Raw genomic sequence first — 16,101 nt, forward strand, 5'->3', positions numbered from 1 at the left:
GATTGCCAAGTGGTCAAAATCTAATATCCTATAACAATTTCTAACTCTCACTTACAGATCACTTAAATATTTAGTCCTAAGAAATAAGAGTTTATATTTTAAGGAAAAGATTGTAATTTATCCTATAACAAAACCCTTAGTGAGTGTTAATGACTTGGTAATAATCTTATGATTTATGAATCAAAATATTTTATACATGTCATTTTCTTTTTACCATGGAACCTCCAAACCTTCTATGGTTGCTCTTCAAACTTTTAAAAATCACTAGATTAATTTACATTGTGATATTATTATATTTAGTGAGTGCACTTAGTTGATCTTGATAATGATGAAAATATATGGATTACAATATTTTATACATCCATTTGAAAAGTTAAAAAGGATGAATGTTATAAAATACACATAACCCTATAGAATCAAAACAAGAAAGAATGTTACAAAACTCACATAACCTAAGTGAGTCAAAACTTAGAGAGTATGACCATAACAACAAAAGCTCCTCCTTATGACAAAGCAAATACCTACACAAATAGTAAATCTTTTTTAAAGTTATAACTTTAAATGCAAATGGTAAAGTTTTCTTTAGTGCAAATAATAGACTTTTATTCTAATTATAACTTACTATACATATACAAATAGTAAACTTTTTCTTCAAATATAACTAGAGAGAGAGTCATTTATTTTTCCTTTTAAGGAAAATGCAAATAACAAACTTCTCCCTTTCGTTATATCTTACAAGGCAACTAGTTAAAGTCTAATTGCATCTAAGCGTTTCCTTATCTCCAAGGAATACACTTTTGAAAACAACTAGAACCTAATCCCCATTGCACAGCCTTCATCCACTAACACAGTGAAAACATGTGATGATCCACTGTAACCTTTACCTTGTGGCCAGATGTTCCATCACTGCTTTCTGATTTGTTTGAAAAATAGAGGAAGTCGAAAGGGACGCAAATGCTGTCAAGCTGTACAAATCCAACTATGGTGGTGATGATGATGATGATGGTGGTGGTGGTGGTGTTGCAGAGGGCCGAGTGGTGAGCGAAGGCCGCATCTTCACAATTTCATCGTCAAGAGCGCCAAGCTGCTTTGCCGCTCGGCTTGCTTCGAAGAATCGTTTCACAGAGTCCTGAATGTACTTGTTGCCTTCTCTAACATTCATATTCTTCCCTACTTCTTCAGGGAAGCTTTTCAGAGTGGAATCCCCATTCAATACAGCTGCCAGCTGCAATAGTTCTTGCTGAAACTCGGTGAGCTGAGCATCCTCATTGGCCTCCCCCAGTCGTATCTTTGGAGGGTCTGGCAGCTTAACTGCAACACAACCAGGAAAAACTACTAAGAATTCGATGCACTTCAATTTTCTGATGTTTTGGGATAAAATTGTGGCAGGATTTTACCTGGGCAATCAGTTCTTGGTTCAGTTCTGCTCTGGATAAGGGATTCAAATGTGCCAGCCCAAGCATCTCTCTTTGTCAAGAAAGGGGATTGCAGGTTGAAAATCTTCTTCACAGTTGCAGGAACCGATGAATGCTCGTACTGAGATGATGTGGAAGGTCCAGAGGGTTTGTGGACAACTGTAAAATACCCAACAAGTGAGCGAGCGCGAAACAAACAATGGCATTTGGGGAACTGGAAGAGAAACAAAACTTTCATTAAATTAATCACCTGTTCCTTTGTTGATCCAGGGGGAGATGGCAATGGTGGGGACTCGAACCCCCAATCTATCGAAATTGAAGAAGTAGGGGTCAGGACCCACAATATCATCAGGCGAGGGGACATCCCGAACAGGGGTGGGAACATGATCGAAGAATCCGCCATGCTCATCGTATGTAATGAGAAACAAGGTCTGGTTCCACTGGCGACTCGATCTGAGCGTCTCGTAAACCTCCTTCACAAATTTCTGCCCCTCCGCCACATCATGAGATGGATGATCATCATTCGCAGGCAACAGTTTCGTGTCCATGTATCTCTGCTCCACCACCACATAATTGGGGAGCTTCCCCTGTTTCGCGTGGAGCTTGAATTCCACATCAAAAGTGTGGAATTTGGTCACGTACTTGAGCTTTCTGAGATTTTTGTAGAAGAGAGTGGCGGGAATGTTCTGGTAATAGATCCCGAAAGAGAGCCCCGATTCATCAATGGAGTCGAAGATGGTTTTCTGAGGGTACCCTGCCGCCAAAAGCTTCGCAACATTGCTGGTAGCGCCATGGGAAGTGGCGGAATGGACATAGAGCCTGTTGGGCTGCGTTGAAGAAGGAACAGATGCGAACCATCTGTCGAAGACTGCGAATTCGCTGACGAGTGTGCTGTAAACGGGCACAACAGAAGGGCGGAAGCCATTCATGACGGTGTGAGACATGTTGGGTTCCATGGAATTTGCCTGCAGGACGAATCCGTTCATGGGTGGGGGATTTGCAGAGGTGTCGTTGGAGCCGAAGATTTGTTCCCTGATGGCTCCGAATGAATGCCCCGGATCGGGATCCACATACTCTGCCTCCTCCGTGAAGAAGATTTTTTCCGATTTGGGGTCCCCTGGAGAAACAGGATTCGATTCCTGCCCCGTTACGCCGTCGATTTCAGGGTTGGACTGCTTCATCCAGCCCACCATGTGGTCGAAGGATCGATTCTCCATCACCAGAATTACTATTGTCTGGATTGGGCCGGTGATTTTGCTCTTGGCTGCGTCTCCGCTTGTGATGAGCAGAAGATGAAACAGGACTGTTATTGCCGTCATTAATGGCCGGCTGGAGCTTTGCTTCCTCCTCATCTTTGGATGGATGGACGAACACAATGTGGCAAACTGGGAATGTGGGTTTCAGTGGAGTCTTGTGTAGTGGACAGATAAAGTGTGTACAGATAAAGTGTGTGCGCGTGTGATAAGTAAGCTGTTGAATGCGGTCGTGGATGCATGAACCGCATATGCTTTTTATTCGTTTCGTATCATTCTAACATCTCACCCTCATGGTCCCTTCATCTCCTTTTTGTGTTTCTCCCTGCTCAAACTAAGCATCTCTATTACCTTCTGAAACAAGATCAACTGAACAAAGCAGCACATCGAAAGACACAGATCAGCAAAATGCTATATAGTTCCATAATCCAGTTGTATATGGAGGTTTTATTGGGCTTTAATCGTTTAGATTTTTGCTTTTCTTGTTTCGTTTTGGTGTTTCAGTTTGGTTTTGTCCATATTTCGAGGGTATGCTTTCATCTGAATTTGGTCCAGTATAGAATTTGAAAATATGTTTTGTACATATTTTTAAGGGTGTATTTTGTAGTGTCATTTTGTTGTTTCAGTTATATTTTAGATAAATTTTAAAGGAAGTCTTTTAGGATCATTTTATTATTAGAGTTTGATTTAGACTCTCTTTTAGTACCATCTTGTTATTTGATTTTGGATTAATATAGATGTTGAGGATATATATTTTAACACCATCTTGTTGTAGAAAAGTATATGCATTTTAGCAACATCTTCTTGTTTGAGCTTCACCTCACATGCACGAGCATTGAGTATATGTCATTAGCATCATTTTGTTGTTTGAGCATCCCACATAGACTTTGAGGCTATGCCTTCAACCACAATTATGTTGTTTGAGATTGATTCCGCACATATTTTGATGACATGCATTTTACCACCATCTTGTTTTTTTTATCTTGATTCCTCATAGACTCTGAGGATTTGAGATTTGATTCCACACATACTTTGATGACTTGAATTTTACCACCATCTTGTTGTTGAGGCTTGTCGTTGCATAGACTTTGAAGACATTACTTTCGTTTTTAGTACATAAAAAAATTAAACAATTGTCATTATTAAAATTAAAATTGTTGATGATAATAGTTAAAAAGTTGAATTGATATGCTAATAGCACCAACTTGTTGTTTGAGATTAGTCTCATATAGACTTTGAAGATATTAGTCTTTTTTTATTTTATTAAAAATAACTACAAACTTTGAGAGCATTACTCTCTTTTTTAGTATATAAAAAATAAGCAAATCAAATTTGTTAATAATAATTATTCAAAAGTTAAATAAATATATTGAAAGATTTTTGAAAAATTGTTCAACTATAGTTTAGCTAAGATGTTGAAGTAAAGATAGCTAAAGTTTTTATTGTGAATTTCAGCTTAAGTGAGGTGAATGACTATTAAACATAGTTATTACTATTTAATTTTATTGTTTACTTTTTCAATTATATTGTTAATTTTTATTTTTATTTTAAATAAAAAAAATGATTAAAAGAGGTTCTTTATTTAAAAAGGATATTTTTATTATGTAAGATCTATTGCTTATAAGACTTTTTTTTCCAATTACTTTAATTAAAGTTATACTAATTGAATAACCTTACATTTCTTATTGTAATTCAGAGGAAGAAGACATTTTTATTCTAACTTTTATTTGATATATTAGAACAATCCTACTTAGGAGTATCTTGATCTTGTTGTGATTTATATTTGCTATGGCTATAAAAGATAATAAATAGGAATGAATATCATAAGAGTGTTTTGTATATTAAAGACAATATGAAGAAACAAAGTAAATAATTAAAAAAGAACAAATACTTAATAGAGTAGAAATACCTTTTCTGGAAGTATCTTGAAAAATTATATAAATATATAAAAAAAATTATTTTTTGAAAATGTAATTTTATATATATATATATATATATATATATATATATATATATATATATATATATATATATATATATATATATATATATATATATATATATATATATATATATATATATATATATAGTACTTTGACACTATTAAGTCAAAAAAATGACCATTAGTCATAAATGTTGTATTCACTCAAAAAGTAAAAATAAATTAAATACTAGACAAGAGCTTAACTAAAAGATCTTAAGTTTGAATCTACTCAAACTTAACACATAATAGTAATTAATATCAACAAATAAAAATAATTGATAATTAATCTAAGTTTAAGCCCATTACCAATTTTTAAAAATGATTATTCAAAATCTCTAAAGATAAATTTAGAAAAGTACTATAATAAATATCTTTTCAATACTACTCGTTTAAATACTATATATATATATATATATATATATATATATATATATATATATATATATATATATATATATATATATATATATATATATATATATATATATGATTCTAATAATCAACTAATAATTTAACATTTTAATATAAATATTAACAAAAATATTACATAGTAAGATGATACCTAAATCTTAAATTAACTTTTATCTTAAAATCTTTGATTCAATGCGTAATTCATTTTTTTTTTTTTTACTTCTATGAATATAGAACTTAATTTTAATATTAAACACATTTATCAACTTAATTTTAAACATTTATCTGACAAGTTAACCTTTTTCATTCATATATATATATATATATATATATATAATGTGCTAGTGAAGTTGTAGTTTGAGGATTACAACTTTTTGATGAATAGTCGTTTTCTATTAATAAATAATATACTTAGTTACAATTCACAAAATGGGTTGGGGGATACAAGATCACCCCATGAAAGTTCACAGTCATAGCTAGAATCAACAACTATTCATCAAAAAACTTATAAGAAAGCTAGGGTGGTGGTTCATCCTGAAATCCTAGTCATCCCTGAGATTGGCAAGTGGGCTAGGAATAGTCCAACCATCAACAACATCGTCGAAGGCCTAATCTTCATGATCTACTTTCAAGATGGATTTTTTTTTATTTTGTGGAAAGATATAAACGCTTTCACTAATAGTTTTCTTGACATAAATGTTGTTATGTACACTAAACCATGCATTTTTAATAATGTAATGATGTAGATTCAAGTACATGCCAATAAGGTGGCTTTGGAGGTGGCCCACCTTCAGGAGCTTCTCAACCATTGGGGTAATGCTCCCTGTACGGTTGCCATAGTGCTTCTTGATGCTTCAATTGACATTACTCCGCCCAGGGGCCGCTGCCTGGGGTGCAGTTCTTCTAGCTGCCACTCGCACATGCTTGTAGGCTTCTCGCCACAACTCTCCCAGTGGTGGAAATGGTGGTTGGCATCACCAGTAGGCTTTCCTACCTCGTGGTGGCATAGGCTGGTCCTCGGGTCTAGTGGCTCCCCCTCCTAGTACTCGGCATGCAATAAAGGCCCTTTCGCTTGGAGTTGGCTATTTCACCTCTGAGGATTACAACTTTGAGAGTGATGTCTCTCCTAAAATAAGTAGGAGATATTTTCCACACCAAGTCAAATTACTATGTAGTTTTTGAGTCAAACTCATTGACTCATGTTTCATGAGTAGTGGTTCACAGAACCCATTTCTCATGAGAATGAATAGAACACTCGACACTCATTGGATCTAGGTGATGTTCTATGGAGTTTCCTCCATGATTAAACCCACTCTTAGTGAGCATCACCTAGATCCAATGAGTGTTAAGTGATCCATTCATTCTCATGAGAGATGGGTTTTGTGAACATAATTCATGAAACACGAGTCAGTGAGTTTGACTCAAAACTACAAAGTTAAGTCCTGGTAGCAATATCATATATGTCACATAGCTTAAAACATGAAGTGCATTCCTTTATTAGTTAGTGGTGGGGGGTTTTCCCATGATATCAACAAATGGTGAAACATTAGAGCTCTTGTCAAGAATTGAGATAACATGTTCATTTGTACTGGTATAGTGGGGAATGGTACTTGGAATAGTTTTAATAATTATATTTATTTTTGTATTTTATATTAAATATCTATATTATATTGTAAAATATATCTTTATTACATATTATAATTTATTTTAAACATCATATATTGTTATTATCTATAATTAAAAATTATATATATATATATATATATATATATTTCCTACTCAATTCAACAAGAGGGAAGCGCATTAGAATTAAGACATGTATGAAATTATCTGTTTGATAGGGGAAATTTTTTGTTTTAAAATTTTTAAAAAACTATAGACGAAATTAAAATCAATTAAATCTCAATTCTTTTGGATGGTATTTTTTATTATGATTCATTTAATATTATTCAAAAAATTGGACATATATATATATAGAAGTTATACGTAAAATAATATTAATAATTGATATGAAACAAAATTATTTTGTGTGAGAGAGAGAGATGTTTGTCTTATATATATATATATATATATATATATATATATATATATATATATATATATATATATATATAGTTGGAAATATAAGAGTAACTGAGAGGGGAGGGGTGAATCAGTTACTACTAAAATAAATCTCAGATCCCTTAGGTGTCAAATAAAATCTAGACTGGTAAAACTGATTACTACTTATACTTTGGTAAGCATTCAAAAATTGTTGTAACTCGATAAATGTAGAGTGTGTTTAACTTTAGTAGATCTTAAGATGTTATCAGTGATCCGAGGAATATTTTTGTCAAAATTGAAGTATCTCCAAAACTCCAATAATCAACATCAAGTTAAAGCTCTCAAAATTCTGGACCCAACACAATTTGAATGGGCAAAAACAAAGTCCACATGCAAAAGTTATGGCCAGTCAAAGTTTGGTCAAATAGATACAGAGGTCGTCAAAAAAAGGAAAAAATAATCATCTCAAAAGTGGTCAATAATGGATTTGAAATTGAAGATCTCATCAAGAGCTTTCTAGCGGTGTTCATTTTGTCAAAAACAGAGCTTGTATGTGAAAGATATGTCCAATCAAAGTTTGAGATGATGAGGTGGTAAAAAAATTAAAAATAAATTAAAAATTAAATTAAATAAAATAAAGGTATATTATCAGCAGCATCGGGGTTTGAACCTGCGACCACCGGCCTCCAAAGTCCGACTGGTGGCAGTTAATATTTAAAGTTAGAAAGCCACCAAGTTTTGTTAGAACTACCGCTGATGGGGGTTGAACCCCCGACCTGGCATGTAGTAAATTATAGTGTTACCATTACACCACGCATTCTATTTGGTATATATGAGACAAATTTGGTATTTATCTTATAGCAGACATCCAAGCCCCTATAGGTATATTGTTATTTTGTTATTAAACAAACCCCTAAATTGTGATGTAATGCCAAATTTATAAATTAGCAAGGGGTTAATTTGAAAATGCATTTTGTTTATAGGCCTATAATTAAATATTATGGTTTTGGCCTATTTTAAGCAAATATTTTGTATAAAAAGAGGAGTTAGGGCCTTTTCAAGGCATGGAAATTATTTTTGAATAGCCAAATGATGAGAAGGAGACTATGATTTTGGTGACGTGGTGATTATTCCTGCACATTGGAGAATATTGTTGCATGTGCTTGAAGGGAATTATTTCAAATCACTTGTAATTGATTTCTTGGAGTTAATTGGACCAGTCCCCCTATTGGAGCTGGACCCAGAGACGTAGTCCATATAGGAAGAACTTTGAAATCAAATGTGTTGTCTCTCTATCTCTTTTTTCTCCTTCTATCATTTTATTTTATGTTGTTCTCTTATTTGCAATTATGTTAATTTTCTTTATTAAAGCTTTAAAAATTAACTTTATGTAATTAGTTAACATTCTTTGTAATAGTCCTAGATCCTAGAAATAAGATCAAATTTGGTATCATAGCTTTGTTGGACTAGTATTGCATATTTGAATGTTAACAAGATCTAGGTTGAATCAAGGCGAAGGTGATCTTGAAGAATATAATCCTAAGATCCGAAAATGAAGATCTAATCCACTGTCACAAATGGAAGATAAAGGTGGTGGACAAGGTTCAGAAGACCAAAGTATCTAGAAGACTCTTTAGAACTTGCAGACAATGGTGGAAGTTTTGGTATGAGAAAGAGAAGAGAAGATGCAAAGATGTGCAGCTCGAAAGGACAAAGGGAAAAAGAAAGGCATTGATCGTGATCCACCAAAGACACCTCCATCTTCTCCTTCTTCTCCCTTTTCTCCTTCTCCTTCTCCCCCTCCTTCTCCTTCTTCTACCCATTCTGAGTCTTCTAATATTTTTAAAGGTGGACATAAGCCTCAAATTAAGTTGGATGTAAAGTTTGACTTGCCAAAATATTGTGGGGAGCTAAATGCCGAGAAACTAGATGACTGGATTCAACAAGTAGAAGTCTATAAACCTTGTAGATGATGTTGATAGAATTCAGTTAGCCACTCTTCAGTTAGGCGGTGTAGCTCTAACTTGGTGGGAGAGTAGGTCCCGACATGAAACTTTACAACATGGTAAGTTCAATATGTCTTAGACAGAATTTGTTAGTGCTTTAAAGAAGCAATTCTATCCCCTAGGCCATATGCAACAGTTAATGATGAGCTGACAACATTTTAGGCAAGGGTCAATCTGTCCGAGATTACACCCATGAGTTTCGTAAAAAGGCTATTTCACTAAATGTCCCATTATATACCTAGGACACTTTACTTAAGTATATAGGCGGTCTTCATTCTTACCTAAGGCACTCTATTCTCATCCTGAATCCTTGTAATTTGGATGAAGTATGTGTCCAGGAAACACATTTAGAGTCAAGAGGTAAGGGCACTTTCATTGATAAGTCTTATAAAAAGTCATCTAAGTCTGAAGAGAAGTCCAAAGGCAAAGGAAAGGGTAAAAAGACATCTACAGTAAAGAAAGAGGGTGAGAAACCCACATGCTCACATTGCAAGAAAGAAGGGCATGATGATTCTAAGTGCTGAAAGCTGCATCCTAAAAAGAGGCCGAAGCGATTTGGTGGAAATAAAGGCAAACAAAAGACTGTTGCTGTAGTACAATAGGATCTTGGATCTGATTCTGGAGATGAAACGAAGATCATTGCCACCGGGATTCAAGGTAAAGGAAAAGGTATTTCTCTTTCATCAGCTACCAGTTCTTATAGCATAAGTGCAAGTACGAGTAAAGATTCTTCTCCTAAGAATGATAAGAAAAGGAATGAATTATTTCACATTCGAGTTGTCATCAAGAAAAATAAGGTTGATACATTATTTGATACGGGTTCTCAAGTTAATTTGATATTTGAGGAAGTTGTTAAGAAACTTAATCTGACTACAACACCTCATCTGAAGCCATATCCCTTTGGATGGGTTTGCAATGATGTGCAATTATAGGTAACCAAGGAATATAAGTTAAGATTTGCTATCACTGCAAACCTTGTAGATGAGGTAGAAATTGATGTAGTCCCTCTAGATATTTGTGGTCTTGTACTTGGGAGTCCCTATTTATATGATCGACAGGCTATCTTCTATAGGGAGGAAAATAAGTATCATTTGTTTAAAGATAAAATTGAATACATTGTACGGGCACATAAAATAAAGACTAATCTGGCCCTTGTTAATGCTGGTCAAATGAAAAGGTTAGTCAACTTTAGTAAGAATTTTGTGTTGATGATTGTAAAAGCCAAAGAAGATGAAACATTTGAGGCATTCAAGGAATGTGAACTAAAACATAAAGATGAAATGGTCAAAGTTGTTTCTGCCTATGATGACTTGTTTCAAGAACCAAAGGGATTGCCTCCTAAAAGAGAGATACAACATGAAATTCAGTTGCAGCCAAAAGCGCCACTTCCTAATATTGGCATGTACCGTTTATCAGTCTTGTAGAATGAAGAAATCAAGAAGCAAGTTCAAGAGCTTGTGGAGAAAGGAGTTATTTGTCCTATTACTTCTCCTTGTGGTTCTCCTATTGTGTTGGTTCCAAAGAAAGATGGGACTTGGAGAATGTGCATTGACTATAGGGCTCTGAACAAGATAACGGTAAAGAACAGGTACCCTCTTCCTAGAATTGATGATTTACTTGATCAGTTGAAACATGCAACTTATTTCACTAAGCTAGACTTATGTAGTGGATATCATCAAATAAGAATTGCAGAAAGTGATATTTGGAAAATTGCTTTTAAGACAAAACAGGGACTTTATGAGTGGTTGGTTATGCCATTCGGGCTTTGTAATGCACCAACTAAATTCATGAGAGTCATGAATGATGTGTTTCATCCTTTTATTGATGATTTTATCATAGTCTATTTAGATGATATTCTTGTATTTAGTAAGTCTTGGGATGATCATGTAATTCATGCAAAGAAAGTTCTTGATGTATTGAGAAAAGAAAAACTCTATGTAAAGATGTCAAAATGTGAATTTGCAAAGACATCCTTAGTGTACTTAGGCTATGTCGTAGGAAATCGTCAATTGAAAGTAGACCCTGCGAAGATTGAATGTATTGTAAAATGGCCTAAGCCAAGTACAGTTACAGAAGTCAGGAGCTTTCTAGGTGTAGTTCAATATTGGAGGAAGTTCATTGCAAACTTCTCTTACATTGCATCACCATTGCATGTGTTAACCAGTACGAAGGTAAATTTTCAGTGGGGAGGTCCGCAATAGAAGGCTTTCGAAACTTTAAAGGAAAAGTTGAGCACTGCACCAGTTCTAGCTCTACCTGATTTACATCAACCATTTGAGATTGAGATAGATGCAAGCGGATTTTCCATGGGAGTTGTACTCATGCAAGGAGGTAAACCAGTTTGTTACCACTTTGAAACTTTTTCAGGAGTAGTAAGTAACTATCCTACTTATGATAAGGAACTTTATGCTTACACTGATCACCAGCCGCTACAATATTTGCACTCACAATCTAAGTTGCAACAAAGTAGGCACTTTAGGTGGATGGGTTTTCTACAATAGTTTCATTTGGTAATTAAGTATAAGAAGGGTTCCCATAACAAAGTAGCAGATATGCTCTCTAGGCCTCTTGTTAAGAATGCTTTGATAATCCTTCAGAATAGTTCTATGGTTCATGAAAGTTTTTAGGAATAGTATGCTAATGATGAGAACTTTAAGGATATCTATGCAACTTTAATCCATGGTAAACATGTAGAAGAGAAAGATTACTATGTGCATGATAATTTGTTGTACCACTTGGGAAAAGTATGCATTCCTAAAGATGAGCAAGCACATGTAATCCGTGAAGCACACACCTCTTTGATTGCAGGACATTTTGGGGTAAGTAAGACATTAGCTCAATTGCAAAAGTATTGTTATTGGCCTCATATGTAAGAAACTGTCACCAAGTATATAAAAGGATGTGTAATGTGTGCAACCAACAAACCAAATAATAGGAAATTGGGTTTGTACACACCATTACTTGTACCATCTCATCCATGGGAAAGTGTGTCTATGGACTTAGTGGGGGGGTTTACCTATGTCTAGGAAGGGTCATGATTATTTGTATGTAGTAGTTGATCAGTTCAGCAAAATGTGTATTTTAATGCCTTGTAAAAAACAAGTTACTGTTGAACTGATTGCTCATTTTTACTTTCAAAATGTATGGGTTCATTTTGGGTTACCTACTTCTATTGTATCGGATCGAGATTCTCAATTCTTAAGGGAATTTTGGTCATCTTTGTGGGGTCTCATGGACACCAAGCTGAAGAAGTGTACAACCTTCCATCCGCAAACTGACGGACAGACAGAGGTAGTGAACAGGACAGTTGTTCATTTGCGTAGAGGTTACTACAATAATCATCTTAAGCTGTAGAATGACAGTCTTCACTATGTGCAGTATACTTACAACCACACCACACACTCTTCTACAAAGAGGTCTCCTTTTGAGACTTGCTTCGGTTACTTACCAAAGACACCGATGGATTTTTCTTTTGGGAAGGATGATGTTGTAGATGGACGCCATGATGCAGAAAGGGCTTTAAAGTTCATCTAGAAGGTCCAAGCAATCCATCAAGCAATAGAAGCACAATTGGAGTAGAGCCAAGCAAAATACAAGGCTCACCATGATAAGCATTGCATTGATCATCAGTTCCAAGTTGGTGATAGAGTTTGGTTACATATTAGCAAGGAACGAATGCAAGGTGAAGGAAGAAAGCTCAAGCCTATCAGGTATGGTCCTTTTGAAATCTTGGAAAAGATTGGTACCAATGCCTTCTGCCTTAATTTTCCACCATACATGCAAATTTACTCAGTTGTCAATGTTGAGAATCTGAAGTTGTATGAGCCTCCAATGATCTTGGATGAAGACATTAGTGTTTAGGTTCCTTCCGTTGATGATCGTTCACCAGAGTACATGTCAGAATTGCCCGAAGATGTTATCCTAGACAAAAATGTCAGAATTTCATGAAGGGGACTAGTTGAATACCTTCGAGTGGGATTGAAAGGGATGCATCCAAGCAACGCAAAATGGATGGAGATTGGTAAAGTGAGGGGAAAATACCCTCACCTACTTTTCGAGTAATCAAACTTTCGATGGTCCAAAAGCTTCTTAGTGGGGAGGCTTGATCCGAGGCATATTTTTGTCAAAATTGAAGTATCTCCAAAACTCCAATAATCAGCATCAAGTTAAAGTTCTCAAAATTTTGGACCCAACACAATTTGAACGGGCAAAAACAGAGTCCATATGCAAAAGTTATGGCTAGTCAAAGTTTGGTCAAATAGGTATAGAGGTCATCAAAAAGGGGAAAAAAATAATCATCTCAAAAGTGGTCAACAATGGATTTCAAATTGAAGATCTCATCAAGAGCTTTCTAGCGGTGTTCGTTTTGTCAAAAACAGAGCTCGTATGTGAAAGATATGTCCAATCAAAGTTTGAGATGATGAGGTCATCAAAAAATAATAATAATAAAAATTAAAAAAAAATTTATAAATAAATAAATAAAATAAAATAAAGGTATATTATTAGTGGCGTCGGGGTTTGAACCTGCGACCACTAGCCTCCAAAGTTCGACGGGTGACCATTACACCAACGTTCATCCTTAACTTAGTTATGCGGCAGTTAATATTTAAAGTTAGAAAGCCGCCAAGTTCTGTTAGAACTGTCGCCAGTGGGGGTTGAACCCCTGACTTGGCATGTAGTAAAATATAGTGTTACCATTACACCATGCATTCTATTTGTCTCATATATACCAATCAGTAATTTATTTGTAAGCATGAAAGAAATAACATGAAGACATATGACACCACAATTTAACATGGAAATCCAATTTGGAAAAACCACCAAATGCAACTAGTTACGATTTTTCACTCTTTTGAAGTGAGCCCTGTTAGGAGCCAACCCTATTAAAGGTTACAAAACACACTGTTAGATGTGACCCTGTTAAAGGGTTTAATCACCTTATTAGGAGTGGCCTTGCAAGAGGTCTTGAAACAATTCAAAGGAATTGCCACCTTGTTAGATGATTTACAAATGGCTACTAAACCAACTCTTTTAAGAGATTTTAGTTCACTGCTATAATGGTTAGAGAGTGAAAATGAAATGACCTGATTGTGATGCAACTGAACTGTTGATTACATATCTTTGTTCTGGTTCATACTTGATCCTTCCTGGTCGAATAACACTTTTTAGCTCCACAAGGATACATGCTTATCCTTCAAGTTTGCTTCCTCTCTTCTTATCTCTTCTAATTCCTTCAACTTGCATATCACACACTTTGAAATCATAACTTGACCTTTTACTTATACCTTCCAGATTGTCAAGTTGGCTCAAATAAAAATTAGAATAACCAATGTTCATTTCCATAGTCATCTAGAATCAATAGATAAAATAATTAAGCTTTATATGCCAAAATAAAAAAATCCTTTGGTAGCCAACCTAGCTCGATAGAAACTGATTCTAAAGCGATTTCCTGTGTTAACCAACAGAAGCTTGGTTAACACTGTGAACTTACAAAATCCCTTTGGTAGCTGAGTGAACTCAGTTAATACTAACTCAGTTCAACTTTTCCTTTTGTTAACTGAGTGAGCTTGGTTAACACTCTTTTCTACATAACTTCCATTGATGCCTGAGTGAGCTCGATAGATACTGCCTTCTGTACATAGCAGACTCAGGAATGCTCAGTAGGCAAAGAAAATTGTATTCACTAACCAAGTGAGCTTGGCATGCATTGACTATCAACTGATATGACATTTGTGTAACATCAAAGACAACACACAATTAATCAATTGTATCCAACAATCTCCCTCTTTGGCATTGATGGCAACAGAATATGTCACAACACAATGAAATTTTGAGAACAAGACTCCCTCTATCAGAAAGTTTTTCCCTCTTTGATTTTGTGTAGAAAATTTCTCCTATAGTATTCTCCCTCTATGAAGGAACTACTTAACTTCTCCCTCTACAAAATTTAGAAAAATATGACAATAAACTTCTCCCTCTTTGACAACACATGCCAGAGACAATTCTAATTAGTGCCAATGTACTTTGAGTATAGATTCATCTACAATATGTCCTTGTCAATACTACATCAACTGATTGATCTTCAACTTAGTTCCTGTTGATGCATCACTAAACTTTATTTAGTGAGCTTCAGATAGGGGAATGACCCCTAGCTTACCTCTTAGATACAAAAATGCATCCTTAGGTAATGGCTTTGTGAATATATCTACAATTTGTTCTTTTATATACACATATTCCAATCTGATTTCTTTGTCCTATACTAATTCTCTTACAAAGTGATATTCTATAGCAATGTGCTTTGTTTTGGAATGCATCACTAGATTTTTTGATATGATGATTTCACTAGTGTTGTCACATTACATCACTATTAGCTATTTGATTTCAACCTTCATTCCTTCCAACAATTGTTTGAACCAAAAAATGTTAGAGCAATTTACTGCTGCAACCACATATTTTGCTTCTGCTATGGATTGAGATGTGCAATTTTGTTTCTTGCTTGTCTAAGGTACTAGCCTTTTACCAAGAAAGAGTGCTCCACCACTAGTGCTTTTTCTGTCATCAAGATTTCTTGCCTAATTAGCATCAGTAAATACTCTTAGGTCAAGGTTACCTCCAAGTTTGTACCATAAGCCATAGGCTTTAGTACTTTTCAGATATCTCAAGATTCTTTTTATTGCCATCATGTGGTTTTCTTTGGGTTTTGCTGAGAATCTTGCCACTATCCCAACTGCTAAGGAAATATCAGGCCTTGTATATAGTACATACTATAATTTCCCAATTATTGATCTATATAAGGTCTAATCTACTTCTTTGGAGTCATCATCTTTTGTAAGCTTAAGTCTAGTACACATGGGGGTTCCAACTAGTTTTGAATCTTCCATTCCAAATTTCTTGAGTATCTCTTTGATATACTTAGTTTGAGTGATATAGATACCATTATTGTTCTGATGTATCTGCAATCCAACAAAGAATTTTATTTCACCAAACAT

At 34.9% G+C, this 16,101-nt stretch overlaps 1 protein-coding gene across 1 annotated transcript; it reads right to left on the reverse strand.

The window, feature by feature from the left end:
• Nucleotides 1-636: 636 nt before the first annotated feature.
• LOC149540951 (non-specific phospholipase C2-like) lies at nt 637-3,066 on the reverse strand. Its single transcript, XM_089802022.1, has 3 exons — nt 1,666-3,066; nt 1,398-1,574; nt 637-1,311 (listed from the first exon to the last, which is right to left on the reverse strand). Exons 1-3 carry the CDS (start codon nt 2,765-2,767, stop codon nt 980-982), a joined length of 1,611 nt encoding a protein of 536 aa, XP_089658148.1. The 5' UTR covers nt 2,768-3,066; the 3' UTR covers nt 637-979.
• Nucleotides 3,067-16,101: the final 13,035 nt, after the last annotated feature.

Source organism: Cupressus sempervirens, chromosome 9 (genome assembly GCF_028749045.1).
Source record: "Cupressus sempervirens isolate cs-2001-9-10 chromosome 9, ASM2874904v1, whole genome shotgun sequence".
NCBI classification, from domain to species: Eukaryota; Viridiplantae; Streptophyta; class Pinopsida; order Cupressales; family Cupressaceae; genus Cupressus; species Cupressus sempervirens.

What these genes read in the sequence shown, in the direction of transcription:
- LOC149540951 (XM_089802022.1), bottom strand. Translation starts at nt 2,767, where the DNA reads ATGAGGAGGAAGCAAAGCTCCAGCCGGCCATTAATGACGGCAATAACA. An exon ending in CTGGATCAACAAAGGAACAG is followed by an intron (nt 1,575 to 1,665) that starts GTGATTAATTTA and finishes GGTATTTTACAG; the next exon opens with TTGTCCACAAACCCTCTGGA. An exon ending in ACCAAGAACTGATTGCCCAG is followed by an intron (nt 1,312 to 1,397) that starts GTAAAATCCTGC and finishes GTTGTGTTGCAG; the next exon opens with TTAAGCTGCCAGACCCTCCA.